This window comes from Contarinia nasturtii, unplaced genomic scaffold (genome assembly GCF_009176525.2).
Source record: "Contarinia nasturtii isolate CC-2019 unplaced genomic scaffold, AAFC_CNas_1.1 Cnas_scaffold_1182, whole genome shotgun sequence".
NCBI classification, from domain to species: Eukaryota; Metazoa; Arthropoda; class Insecta; order Diptera; family Cecidomyiidae; genus Contarinia; species Contarinia nasturtii.
In genome coordinates, this window is record NW_022198526.1 from 1679309 (window position 1) to 1694347 (window position 15039).

Genomic DNA, 15039 nt, shown 5'->3' on the forward strand with positions numbered 1-15039 from the left:
AACACTATAAGTACCATTTTAAAAAAAATTATGGAGCAACCTACGTAAAATGGTTGCATTTTTGCTGACGTCAATTGAAATTGAAATAGCTGAATTTATGGACCATTTTGTTGCCAAAATCACCAAATGATTGACAGTCAATCGATGGTTTTCTATATTCTAAAAGAAGTTAGAGTGTGATAGTTTGCGATTGGTATTAGTCATTCGTTTAATCCTCGTGACTGTAGACCTGTACCAAATTTTCAAGCGATGTACAAAAAAACATTATTTTGTTTTTAAATTTCATTATTCAAAAAAAAAAGCATCACTATGATTGCAAATAGATGAACCACAATTGGATTTTCGTTGGAATTTTGTTCAAAGTGAGAAAATCAGTTAATGTTATGTTTTCAGTTGAATACACCATATCATTGAGCGCCAATGTATTCCATTTATTTTGCATTAAAGAGACACATCATTTCAAGTGTGAAATCAGCGGCGGCGATTTTTTGACTACGAAGCTGATCAACTCCTCGGATCTATTTCGGTGCTCTCCGAATGAACCGATATGAATGAATACAGGCGCAATCAAAGAAGACCATCAACAATTGATGAAAATATTGTCGGAGAAAGAATCAAATTCAGACAAAAAAGGTTAAAAATTCATCGGAAACATGAAATTGTTCTATTTGTTGCGATAAATCAGACGGTTATGGCAATAGCTACAATGCTACATACAGCGGCGGCATACGCACCTGCGACGAATATGAGCACTCGTTTACACATCTAGCCAACGTTGTCTTCGTGCTTTCAGATCTGAACAACAATAACGAAATAAAATTGATGTCATGCATCGATTCTGGACCAGTTCGCTCTGTGTCTGAATCAAAATCAAGCGAGACTAGATATGGTCTGTGGATATGCTTCCAATCATCACGTGCTACGGTTACAAGTCAGGCTCAAAGAAGCGTTCAGGCTCAAAAAATAATGTGTTTCTTTGAACCACATTAGGAAATTCTGATTCTGACAATTGAAACTCGCATAAAATGTATTCGATTAAAAATGTTCACATAAAAATCGTTTGTATTGTATATATTATATTGAATTTCTTTGACACTGTTAGAAATGGCATTTTTAAATGAATAATTATCATCAGTTGAAATGAAGTGTGAGTTGTATTTTTGTTTCATTTTCATTGGGTTTAGGAGTTGAAATTTTCTTGAAATATGAAATAATGGTCATGATAAAATGGCCTGGTCTGTGAATTTTCTTTTGCACATAACTGAATTAACGAAAATGTCCCCAATAAATGTCCCCAACACCAGACTTTTTTTAGGTTAGAAAGTTCGGAATGAAATAAGTCACATCAAGTATTTTGTTGTTTTTCTGTAGAGTTTCCTGTGACCAGTCTCACGGAGTTGGCAGCAAAATGTGTGGCATCGTTTATCCCGTTTGAATTGGTTGAACATGTCTTTCCACCCGTTCCAGAGCAATTACAATTGCGCATCGCTTACTGGAGTTTTCCCGACAATGAAGAGGATATACGATTGTATTCATGTTTGGCCAATAGTTCAGCCGATGAATTCCATCGAGGTGATCAATTGTATCGAACAAGAGCGGTAAAAGACCCACTCCAAATAGGTAAAAGTGACCCCCTTTTTTGATCAAAATTCAAATGATTATTAATGCACGCCGATTACGTTCATAGGATTTCATTTATCGGCAACGGTTACTGGCACACAGCCTCGTTCTCAATTCAATGTTGCTGTGACATTTGACAGAAGACGAATATCATCATGTAACTGCACCTGTTCATCAACAGCATATTGGTGTTCTCATGTGGTTGCTGTCTGTTTACATCGTATTCATTGTGTATGTATCACATCAATTGCCACCCCATTTCCAGACACACAAATAATTTTGAATTTCTTTTTGGTTGCAGCCACAAGAGGTATGCTTGAGGGCACCGGTTTCGGAGTCATTGACACGTTTGCAACGTGATCAATTACAAAAGTTCGCTCAATACTTGATAAGTGAATTACCGCAACAGATCTTACCAACGGCTCAACGTCTTCTCGATGAGTTATTAAGGTAAACTCATTTTAAATCACTTCGCAAAATTTTCTATGCTAAAATTGGTATACATTTGTTTCAGTTCACAACCGACAGCAATAAATACTGTGTGCGGTGCACCAGATCCAACGGCAGGCGCATCGGCAAACGATCAAACCAATTGGTATTTGGATGAGAAGACATTACACGAGAATATCAAGAAGATATTGATAAAATTCTGTTTGCCAGCACCGATGGTTTACAGTGATGTCAACTATTTAACGAATTCAGCACCGCCAGCGGCAACTGAATGGAGTTCTTTGCTTCGGCCATTGCGTGGCCGTGAGCCAGAAGGAATGTGGAATCTATTGTCAATTGTTAGAGAAATGTATCGTCGTTGTGATCGGAATGCAATTCGTTTGCTGGAAATAATCACCGAAGAGTGCATGCAATGTGATCAAATCTTGGTGTGGTGGTTCAACACAAAGCTTTCAATGCTAGTTGGTACCGGTGGTCATAATGGCGGAAAACACAGTAATACTCATTCAAATTCGAATGCATCGCAGCATGCATGTAGTTCATTGTGTGATGAGATTGTGGTATTGTGGCGTTTGGCATCGTTAAATCCGGGCTTGGCGCCCGAAGAACGTGACATGTTGCACGCTCAATTCACCACATGGCACTTGAAAATTTTGGATCGTGTTACAAAATGTCGTGTTCAAAGTTCATCGTATAGCAATAAACATTCACAACATATACGTTCAGATGCTGAACTGTTTACCGGTTTTAAGCCGGCCATTGAAGCATGCTATTTAGATTGGGAGGATTATCCAATTTTGGGCATAACACATACTCAAGACACAAATCCAATGTATCATTGTCCGTTCACATGCTTCAAACAGACCGAATCGTCGAAGAGTGAAACAACAAATAGCCAGGTGAACTCAAGCCAAGCAGTTTTGTCAGCAAATCAAAAGCATTACACATACATGATAACCGACCATCATAATCAATTGAAACGCGTCTTTCGACCGTATCAATCGAGTAGCAATGGCAGCAGCAATAGCAGTAGCGACAGTGTTAATGTTCGATTAGCAAATCTACCGAATGAACGCGACGATAATCGTTCATCAACGTCGAGCGAAGGTTTTTGTGAGAATGAAGATGATGGTATTGATAGCGGTGGTAATATTGTAAGTTCGAGTTCAGGCGATAATGGAAAGAAGAAAGAACGAATTTCGAGTAAAAGTAAAGCGATTAATATGAATACGGTAAATGTGAATTCTCGCGGTGATTGCGAATCTCCGATCTCAAGTAATTCAAGCTCTAACAATAGCATTAGGTGTTCCAACTCAATTAGCGTAACAAATAAATTAAATGCTGGCATTGAAACAGCCAACGAACAAACAATTAATTCTCAATCCGATTTAAATGTACGATTCGAGCAATCGCCCAAGAGATTCACCAACGATTGTAAGTTGGCCAGTTGCGTAGCACAGCAAAAATTAACACTTACCATTTCATCTGATGCAGTAGCAAAGATGGATGATATTGAGAAAAACGACGATAAAAATGACAAATTCAGTAGTAGCGCCCAATCGACACCAGACGCCGTTGAACGTAAAGATTCGAAAGCACCATTCGACGATGCTGTTCCATCGACATCAAAGGCAGCTATTTACAAATCGACAACATCAAAAGAAGTCAAACAAAAGAAACAAATCGATGATGCCGTTCCATCGACTAGCAAAGGAAGCACAGCTAAAGAACAATCGAACGACAATGAAGCCGATCGAAGGCCATCGAAAGATGACAGTTTGTCAAGCTCAGGCAGTCAACAATCAATGGACGAATACAGTATTTACTGTTATGACACATCGAAAGGATATCAACAGAAATTACAAGAGCAATACGCACTCGATAAGGCAAAAATCGAACAAGGAAACAAGGCACAGATATTTTCGAACATCAAACCAACCGAAGATGCATGGGACATTCTATTTGCACGTGCCGAAGGTTTACATGCCCATGGACACGGGAGAGAAGCATGCACTTTGGCCGTACGTTTAGCCGAAGAAATGTTGGCCAATCCACCGAACTTAATGATTGAAATACCACCACCGGTAAAACAACGCAAAGGCAAAAAACATATTGTCAATCCGATTTCACATCAAGTTAGTGTTTTGGCATCGGCAACACTTGCAAAATGTGCATTTTTGTGCACCGTTCTAGCTGAAAATTCGGAACACTATCATTTGGCATTCCGTATTTGTTTGTATGCGTTGGAAATGCAACGGCCACCAGCTAGTACGAAACCGCTTGAAGTGAAACTTGCCAATCAAGAGGCCGATTTGTTGGCCCTATTGAAGCGTATACCGCTCGGTATGCAAGAGTTACGTGTTATACGTGAACGAGCCGAACAACTTAAAGATGGAACATTAAGGTCACGCGGCGAAGCATTGTTACCAATTATGTTGGCCAGTTTTATATTCGATGCTCTGGTCATGCCATCGGTATCGGGCAAAGAACGTATGAAAGTGATGGCACATCGATTACCAACCGATGAAAATCTTGGCTTTGAAGCAGCCGTTGCTGCCCTCGGTCTCAAAGCAAACGTTTCAGAGGCGGAACATCCACTATTGTGCGAAGGTACACGTCGTCAACGTGGCGATTTAGCGTTAACATTACTCTATTACTACAAAGATGAACCGCATCGAATTGCCAAAATTATGGAAAAACTATTGGACCGAGACATTCACACTCTCATAAAAACACCATTGTTGCCTTCATATTATTCGAACAATCCACCGGTTCGAACACCAACCGCTGCACAGGCGCGACGTGACGACCATGAAATTGCCGCACGTTACGGCGGCATTAATGAATACTATCAAAATGAGTATGGCGTTGGAAATAGCGGCAGTGCTGGATCACGACCGCATAGCAGCACAAGCGCTGAATTGGACATTGGATTAAATGCACTGACCATTTCGCAGAATTATGCATCCAATCCGATGCCTGGCCAACCAGTTGGCCCAACCATTACGAATACCAGTGCTCGCATGAAAGATACACGTTATAAAGGTTTGTTGAATGCTGAATTTTCTTTTTTTCTACATTTAGTTCGAACTTTTTTCAAATATGGCCATTTTCTTTTATCATTTTTCTCTATCGCAGGTAAAAGAGCATATCCATCCATTCCAAATCAGCCGTCGGAAGCGAGTGCTCATTTCATGTTTGAATTGGCAAAGAATGTCTTAACCAAGGCTGGGGGATCGAGTTCAACGCAACTCTTTACGCAAGCAACACCAAATCAGAATATGATTGGTCCGCATAAGACATTGCATATGTGCGCATTCCAATTGGGCTTGTACGCACTTGGTTTGCATAATTGTGTGAGTCCCAACTGGTTGTCGCGAACATATTCATCGCATGTATCGTGGATATTGGGACAAGCCATGGAAATTGGTGCTCCGGCAATATCATTTTTGATCGACACCTGGGAAGGACATTTAACGCCACCCGAAGCAGCTAATACTGCTGATCGAGCGTCACGTGGATGGGACAGTAATATGGTGTATCCATCGGCTGAATTGGCATTGTCTGTTTTGCCACACGCATCAGCACTCAACCCCAATGAAATTCAATCGGCGATTCTTCAGTGTAAAGATCAAAGCGATCAAATGCTAGAAAGAGCTTGTATACGCGTTGAAAATGCGGCTAAAGGTGGCGGAGTCTATCCAGAAGTACTGTTTCAGGTCGCCCATTATTGGTACGAATTGTATTTGAAAAATTCACCGGGTGGCGAACATGAACACGATGATAATAATATGCCACAAATGGATCATAGCATGCAATCGTTGAGTTCGTTGATCGAACATCATGAAATGCCTCTGCAGCAACATCACTCGGGTAAGACTCTCGTTTTTTTTCTCAATTAAAATTGAAAATTCTTATTGCATTGTGCGTTTGTTTTCAAAAACAGATCAACCGCAGCCACCACCTCAAGGTGGATTGCCACCTGGAACAAGCAGTCAAATGGTCGTAACCCAACCACCGCCACAATTCCAACAGAGTGTAGCACCGGTTGGTGTACCACATTATGTACCATACAGGTAATTATCGTCGATATTCAACGCCACCAAAAAAAAAGTGAATCTAAATTGATCTCATGTTGTTTACAGTTTCCCGAGTTGTCAAGGAATCTATCATCATCACAATATCACTTATCCACATAATCAGATGCAAATGTACATTTCGGCGCCACCGCAAGGTTTTCAATATCCACCGCAAACACATGCAAATGCCCAACAACCAGCGCCACCATTCGTTCCCGGTACAACATATCAATCAATGCCACATCCGCCAATGCCACCCCAAGGTTATGCAATGCCGTGTGGGCCGAATGTTCAACCGTTCATGATGCCGCAACAGCCTCATAATCAAGTAAGTAACTGCTGAATGCTTTAATCAAATGTGGTGTTAAACTAATGAAAAAAATTGGTAATAAAAATAAATAAATCGCGTTCTTCGTACCAATTCAGCCGCAACCACCTGGCAATGTTCCGATGCCACCGAATATGCAATTCTTTGGTCCACCCCCAAATCAACAGCCACCACAAGGTATGAATATGCCACAAGGGCCACCACCTTTACCAAACATGAGGAACCAACAACAACCAGCTCCACCACAACCGGTTAGTCTCTATTATTATTTACTCCATCATTATCGCTCGATTGCATATTTTAAATGTTTTTTTTTTTTTCAAAATCAAACCCTTCAAGGGAATGCATCAGCCTCCAAACCAACCGAATCCACACGGGCCACATCATGGTCCAATGATGTATTCACCATATGTACAGCAGGGTCCGCATCCGGCACCACCGTTGCAAACGCGTCAACGACATCCATTGCATTATAATCAGGCACAGTTGCGCTACCTGATGGCCGCCTACAATGTCGGAATGTTGGCAATGGAAACGCTGGCCCGTCGTGTGCACGACGATCGTCCACAAGCAAAATATGCACGAAATCCACCGTATGGAGAAGATGTCAAGTGGTTATTGCAGGTGTCCAAGAAACTGGGAACACAATACTTACATCAATTCTGTGTGTGTGCGGTTAATTCAATAGTTAGCCCATTCGTGTTACACGATGTCGCAATCGAATCGGCACACTATTTGGCACGAAATAATCCAACGCTTGTCATGCAACACTTGAGATCCGCATTGACACCGCTCGTTCAGAAATGTCAACAAATGTAAGAACCAGAATTCCATTTGATTTGTTTGCTGGTTTCACATTATACTAATGGCATTTTTTTTGTTCGAATAATTTAGGTATATTCAGTGCATTCATCAAAAGTTATATCATTTGACGCCATCGGACTACGAAGATTTCGCAAACATAATTTTGGCAGCTAGAGCTGCATTTCAAATTACACCTGAAGGAAATGCTCAGTTCAAAGATTGGCTACAGTCGATCCGACGGTAAATATCCACGTTTTAAAACGATCAAGGTATCACTTGCTAAAACCGTTCCTTTTTTTCACTTTAAGGTCAAAGCAATGCAAAAAAGAGTTATGGGCTCAGATAAATACCGCCTTGCAAAGCAATTCCAAATGACAACGACTTGACTCGATCAGTTCGGAAACTACAACATCTGCACCATCGATGCAATTCTCATTTTAAAGGCGATAAATAACACACAGACCCACACTTACACTATATATTCCGCTACAGCTTCACATCATCACTGATAGGGATACTATGAAGAAAAAATAACAATATTTTTCTAATTTGTAAGCTGATATGGAAAATATCAAAAATTTTAATCAATTTTTTTTTGTCAAATTAAGCCCATTGTTTTTGTCATGTGGCTTGAGCGCGATCTATATATATTGAATTTTTCTTTTGAGAAAAACTAAACAAATAACCACAGAAATTCTCGTTTAATCATCGTATTTATTTCGCAGCACTTTGCGTAAGTGTTTACGGTTTACATTAAATTAATCATTTCTCAAAAGCGTATAAATAATTGCCGTTATAGGCTCTTATCGATACATTTAAAAAAAAAAAGAAACAACATAAACAAAAATCTATCTACATTATTTCACTTCTCTTCAATTATAGTTGGAAGATAAAAAGAAAATGGATTTTTCTCGGAACAACCAGAAAAGTGTTCGTTCTAATATTCTTTAATTTAGACCTAATTCTTTTTTGTTTATTTGCATGAATCCCATTTTTCTTTTCAATTCATCCGCCTTCAGTTGTAATCTTAACAATCTAGAAAAAAAAAAAAGAAATTGGGTGAAAATAATCCATATTCATTTAAAAACAGTTCAACAAAATTCAATGCTTTTTTGCAAATTATCAAATTTTGCTCTTCGAAGAAACAATTAATGTTACCAATTTGTTGCTATTTATTTAAATTGTTTAATTTTTTTCCTGTTTCTCTTCTACTATCTCTTGCTCTGTATCTATCTGTATCATTTTAAATGATTCATTTTCGTTTAGCGTAGAACAAATTCTATTTTTTTTTCTTCTTCTCAATTTTCTCTGATTTACACCACATCAACAGAAATGAACTCGAAATTATTCACTTTTGCTGACGGATCTCAATTTATTGATTAATTATTGCACAATATTACTATTTTTTTTTTTTCAAATTAATAATGGTTTAGCATAAATTCTAGAAAGTTTGATCGTCTTTACGCATTAAAATTACACTCCAAGACTCAAAATTAGCAATTTAATAATGTAAAGAAATTGATTGAGGAGGTATGATTCAAGAGCAATTATCGTTCGAAGTGTTTAAATTTTATTTGATTTTCTTTCATTTCTGACATGTTTTGATTTCCTGCTCGTTTCAATGCAAACATAAAATTAAGTAGCGTTCTGTCGCGCATTGTTTATCTTTTTTTTTTAAATGCAAACTGGTATTTTTTGTACTTTTTTGTTAAAGCCTTTTTTTTAGTTAACAGTTCGTTTTTGTCTTCGACTCTTTTTTTTCTTTGTCAATTTGAGAGCTATTTACACACTCGGACACAACCTTTTTTAGGATGCTTAATAAAAAAAAATTGAGTATATTTTTTACGAAAATATTTTTTTTTTACTTTATTTTTTTTTAATCGATTAAGCTATAGCTTATTTTTAAGAACATTTTTTTGTGGAACTTTTTACAAATAAAATCGAACCCATTTGGAAAAAAAAAGGAAAAACCAATCAACCCAATGTTATCATATCTTTTTCTCTTTAGTTTTTCCCCACACTGTTTTTATTCGTTTTTTTTTTTAGAATATGTAATATGAATTGAAAAACATAAAACGTTTCAATTTATTATTTCAGGTATGCATTATAAATGGTCTTAAACTAATAAAAAACACATGAACTAAGGTTGTTAAATTCATTTATTTAAATGGCAAAGAAAATTTATTAATTTTTGTAGAGATTAAGTTAAGCATAAGTTCTAAGTAAAGTACTATCGAATGGAGTTAGGAAGCGACGCGTTTTTTCTTGAACGATTTAAAGAGAAAAGAAATTTAAGAAAAATAAAAAAAAAATATTTATAGCCGACAATCGGCAAATGAACCGAAACTATCATGTAATTGTACATACTATCGGAGATTAAAAAAAAAGATTTTAAATTAAAAGAGAAATTTAAATTAAAAACTATAGCAGTCGAATTACCGCTGAGTTCAGTACTAACTAGAAATGCATCGATTTTGAATGCAAATTTTGCATTGTAAGTTTTAACAAAAGAAAAAGCTGAATGTAAAACACAAGCACACTAAATGTTGCTGCATTGTGAAATGGGGCGAATTTTTTTTGGATTGCATCATTCAGGATTTAAAAAAAAGCAATTTTGCATGTGCATTCTTAGAAATCTATTCGTAAACCATCTCATTATGTTCATTTCATTCACATTTTTCTGCCACTCACATTCGCCATATAAAATAACATCAACAACAAGAAGAGTTAGAATATCTTAAATAGTTATTAGCTCCTCTGTTTTTCTGTATCTCTGAAGATAGTTTCTTGGTGTGTTTTTTTGTAGTAATCAGAAAAGCCATTAGTATTCCAATGAAATTATGTAAGAAAACATATTTCTCCAAACGATCAATTGCATAAATCAAATTCAAACAATGGATAAACACAAATCAAATATTTTCTAGTCATTTAAACATTCAGAAGAGTTTACCAAACAATTTTCCCAGTTTCCTCGTCTTATTTTTCGACAAAAACAAACGTTTTTAAAATTAAAACCAAATTAATAATACATTCAAACATGCATTCAGATGGAGCGACAACTATAGAAGTGTTTGTTATGGTTATGTATCCATTGTTACAATCAGCGCCTGGCGTTATCTGCCTGATAATATCTAAATACAATGCCTGGAAAAAAAATTAAGACTCCGCTAAGGTTGAAAAGAAATCGTATCACATAAAAATAAAATAAATCCAATTTGAAATTTGATTTATGCAAATCGTATAAAAAAAATGAAAAGCAATTCGAACCTTGAAACAATAAACGTCAAAATGAAGGAATATTTTTACATTACAAATGCATAACATAATTTAGAAAATGAAAATTGAAAGAAAAAGAGAAAGAAAAACATCAACAGGTTTTACAACTAAAACACATTAACGTATTCGTAGTAATACGTCCGTTTAGGATGCATAAAAAAATCTTTAAAATATTAAATAGCATATTAAGCGCACATTAAACTACACAATATATGGACACACATCATCTTTGTCGCACATGGAAACTTACACACACAGATGATTTATTTTCGAGGTTTTTTGGACTTTTAACGAAAAAAAATACGATAGTCTCATTAAAAGAGAGAAACAAAAAGTTAAACATAGAGAAAAGCTAATTTAATTCAGAAACACTTCTAATCAAAATAGACGCAGTAAAACAAGCAACATTTGTAAATGACAGTAATTTAAGGTAACGGACAAAAAAAACTTTCTTCAATTCGATTTAGCCCTTTAATCTCGTGGTTGAATTTCATTGATTTTAATATACAATTTTGAAATATCAAACCATCAACAATTTATTCCATATCTATCTGAAAAAAAAACATACACACATTGCATCGGAGAATGATATAGTTCTGAATGATATATGAACCGCCTAGAATAAATCAGCATTACTAGATAAATGTCTTCAAATGCGTTATAGAAAAAAGTACGTCAGCAATAGTGTCAAAAACTGTATGTGACGCGTTATATAAAAAAGTTCGCCAACAAAAGCGTGACATCGTCCATATATTTTATAACGCTTTTGCTGACTGACTTTTTTCAGTAACGCATTTGAAGACATTTATCTAGTAATGCTGATTTATTTTAAGGGATTCATATGGAAATCATATGCAATTTAAAAAAAGCACACACAAAGAATTTTGCTAATGACTATACATTGAGTGTGAACAACAAGAAATTTCTTTGTGTGTACGCTCAAATGATGAGTCTCTCCCTTGAGATAATCTCTCTTTGATGGAATGGATATTTTCATCTCTGCATTGCAAACGAAGAAAATAAAATCGATCATTTGGAAAGTTTATTAAAATGAACCACAATTATGGATTCCCACCTTTAAAACCATTCTGTAGATTAATGTTTCAATTGATTTTATGTAATGTAATGGACTTAATAAGACAAAAACCAATTGAAAATAATAGCGTTAAATAATTGTCATTGTAAACGCAAACGTAAAACAAAATGAATAAGATGAGAAACAGAATAAATCACCTAAAATATCGCATCAATAACATTTCATAATCATGTCAGGGTTCTAAACAGTTTAATTAATAATTAGAATCTTTATGTCGATCATTGATGCAAATAAACAGTTTGGATTTCGATGAAGGTTATCTTGATTAACTGTTCGATTTGTTTATCAATAGAATAAGTTCGAAATGTTGAAATGTTCCAATCACTTTATTTGAACTCCTTTTGAAATAGTATTAAATTATCGATGAACTCAAAACATTTGATTTTGACCCAAATTTACGATACTCAGGGAGATACCAGTTCTGATTATCGATTCGTCCGTCGGTTCATTTGCAATCATTGATTGACAATTTTCAATTTCATTTCTAAATAAACATACACATTCAAGCATCTGAAGCCGTTCACATGAAACCAACCTATTTACGTCTAAGCAAATGCTAGAGAAAACTGTCTAATCGACTAATTGTAAAGTTTTTAATGAATATTTAATTTGAAATCAATGCGCATATTAAAATGAAAAAAAGAAGCAAAATATTTTGAAAAAAAAAGCGAAAAGAAGTGACACAGCATAGATACAAAAAAATAAAAAAAATGAAAGAGAAATGGCAATATTTACCAGCTCTAGTTATGAATTATATACTATTTAAAGAAAAAAAAAGAATAAATAAGGAAAAAGAAGTCATAACATTTGCAACCTTTTTTTAAACATAAAATATGTAATTTACTTTAATGAAGATGAAGATAAAAAAATATTCTATATAATACATATATTTCTTGATGTTATAAAACATTTTTAACAGACAAAAAAAATAATCTAGAAAACACACTTAACTATTTTATAAAAATAATCGTAGAGTTTTGTTCAGTTGAATATATTTAGCAGACGAAGAAAAAAAATGATTCAAATTTTGTGTCTTTTGAAAGAAATACACATTTTTTGCTAGGCATTGAGATTGTGTTAGTTGGGCGGTGATTGAAATTCGTATCCTTATTGCGATATTTAAAATGATGGGAACAAGTCACTTTAGTGAAATCTAAAAAAAAACATTTGCAACTTAAAGTGGTGTCATTAATGCATAATTACTAAAAGATAACACCTCATTATATTCGGGGAAAATCTAAATGGGATTCATAGCTGAACGCGCTGAACGTATATAATTATACTATAATTAGAATTCGAAAATATTATTGGGAATATAACAAATGTCAAATCAGAGAAAATGTTTCCGAAATACTTCTTTCCAAAAGTCAAAATTCAAGATTGGTTTGTCGTTTGATTCATACTGCGAAAATTCAGCATTTCAAAAGAAAACTGTTTCTGATCAGTAAATCAAGGCAAGGTAACTAAATGCAAATATCAAAATATTTGCAACAATAAACTAATCTGAATTCGATGATATTAAAAAAAAACATTGGTAAAAGATACAAACACCAATTAAGTATGCACCACTTAAGTTATGAATCAACAGGTTTTTTTTGCGACGCTTATACCGTTATATATTTTTATCGTGGCTATTACGCAAACGACGCTAAACCAATAAAAAGTGCATATTGTCATAACACATTTGCCCTTTCGATAAAGAAACAAATGGAAAGAGAGAGGGAGAGAGAACATTGTTCAGTTCAATGCGCATTTTCTCACACAGCATTTGAGCATGAAGTTGCGTGAAATTACGCTTATCAGTTGTGAAGTCAGGCCACTTTTCGATTTGTTTGTGAAATGTTTTTTAAAAAAAACCATTCAATTCGCTGCCTCTTACAAACAATTGAATAATTGAACTTGCCTTTTTTCATCGTCGATTGTTATCTCGATGAATTGTAATTTGCGTACACATTGCACAGAATATTCCATTCATCACTTGTAATTTATTGGCACGTTTATTTTGCAATAACACGAAGCAAAAACATACAAACACCGAACGTCAAACGGTTTTGTTTAGAATATGATTTAAAAGGTGAAAAAAGAGCGGATCATTTTTAGATTAATAGCGTGTATACTAAATGTAACCCTAATCTGATAACATGGCGTGTAATAAACACATTGTATTTCATGTTGTTTCAGCTTCAATCGCTGCAACGCCACTTTCAGCTCGAATATAATAGAAAAGAATCCCTAACAAACAATCTGGCACAGATAAGCATTTGTCGACAGGCTTTTATTTGCAGCAAAATGTTTGTCCCAATAATTTTGGTACCGTTTCAAAGCTGCTCACAATCAAAGTTTTTATATTAAACGTCATGGATTAAGAAATGAACATGCAATATGATTATTTTGAATATTTTAAATGTTTTATTATTCCGCTGCTGTTATTTTTTCGGCATCGTCTAAAGTTAAACTGAACGAAAAAGTAAATTTACATTAAATGAAAGATAAACACGAGATTGCATTGAATTTTATCATATACATTTACCTATAAAATTGAATATTTGAGATGAATTATACACATTATCCTCGAGCTCTCGACAGAGAATGTGCGACTTTCATAATTTATTTCTCCTTCGGAGGTTGGTTTTCTTTTTATTTAATTCTTCAGAAAAAAAAGACGATTCTATATATATATATATATACACACACAATATACAGTAATGTAAGAGATAAATAAAATGTAAAATCATCCAGGAATTATCCAGGCAAATAAAAATCTAAAAAATAAAACGAGCCAACAAAAAAAATTAAAAAACTAAAAAAACTATTGAGGCATCTTTGAAGTCAATAAAAAATAATATAAAAAAATGTGTTTCTTTTCTTTTCTCTGTTTTTTTTTTTTTTTTTTTTTTTTTTTGCCAACGAAGTGTTTACATTTGTTGAGTGCATCTTTTGAAACAAAATCAATTGTAGATAGTTTTGTAAAGGGCAACCGAGTAAATGGGATGTTTTTACTTTTTCAATGGGAATGGCGTAAACAACCCTGGCCTTATAATAGAACCCTGGCCAAACGAAAGTCATGGCATCGTCGCCACCGTGCCAGAAATATCGCATTTCAATTATTCCACTTGACGAAATTGCGCATCGAAACGCTAAAAACAGATTCAGCACGTGCTTATCACATTCTAAACAAAACAAACCTCCATAATTCATCAAAACTATTGCGGTCATTTACTAATAACGTTTTAGCGATGATTTCATCAAATTTACTACTTCCTCAATGAGATATCAAATCCGATCTGTTTTCATTTTTTTTTTTTGCTGACTCAAACAAGGGGAACGCCGAATTGATCTATGAAAAACGAAATATCCACATAGGAATTATAGTAATAAAACTTTTC

At 34.8% G+C, this 15039-nt stretch overlaps 1 protein-coding gene across 1 annotated transcript; it reads left to right on the forward strand.

Annotated features, from left to right (window-relative positions):
- The first annotated feature begins 1376 nt into the window (after positions 1-1376).
- LOC116344728 (zinc finger SWIM domain-containing protein 8) lies at positions 1377-9090 on the forward strand. The gene is made up of 11 exons (XM_031773409.1): positions 1377-1620; positions 1688-1851; positions 1922-2070; positions 2135-5115; positions 5209-5943; positions 6017-6146; positions 6216-6477; positions 6576-6728; positions 6817-7292; positions 7372-7521; positions 7590-9090. Exons 4-11 carry the CDS (start codon positions 2286-2288, stop codon positions 7654-7656), a joined length of 4803 nt encoding a protein of 1600 aa, XP_031629269.1. The 5' UTR covers positions 1377-1620; positions 1688-1851; positions 1922-2070; positions 2135-2285; the 3' UTR covers positions 7657-9090.
- Positions 9091-15039: the final 5949 nt, after the last annotated feature.

Bases quoted from the DNA above. Each gene is read 5' to 3' on its own strand.
- LOC116344728 (XM_031773409.1), top strand. From the start codon at position 2,286: ATGGTTTACAGTGATGTCAACTATTTAACGAATTCAGCACCGCCAGCG. The intron at 5,944-6,016 runs GTAAGACTCTCG...TTTCAAAAACAG, and splicing joins TCTGCAGCAACATCACTCGG to ATCAACCGCAGCCACCACCT. The intron at 6,478-6,575 runs GTAAGTAACTGC...GTACCAATTCAG, and splicing joins CGCAACAGCCTCATAATCAA to CCGCAACCACCTGGCAATGT.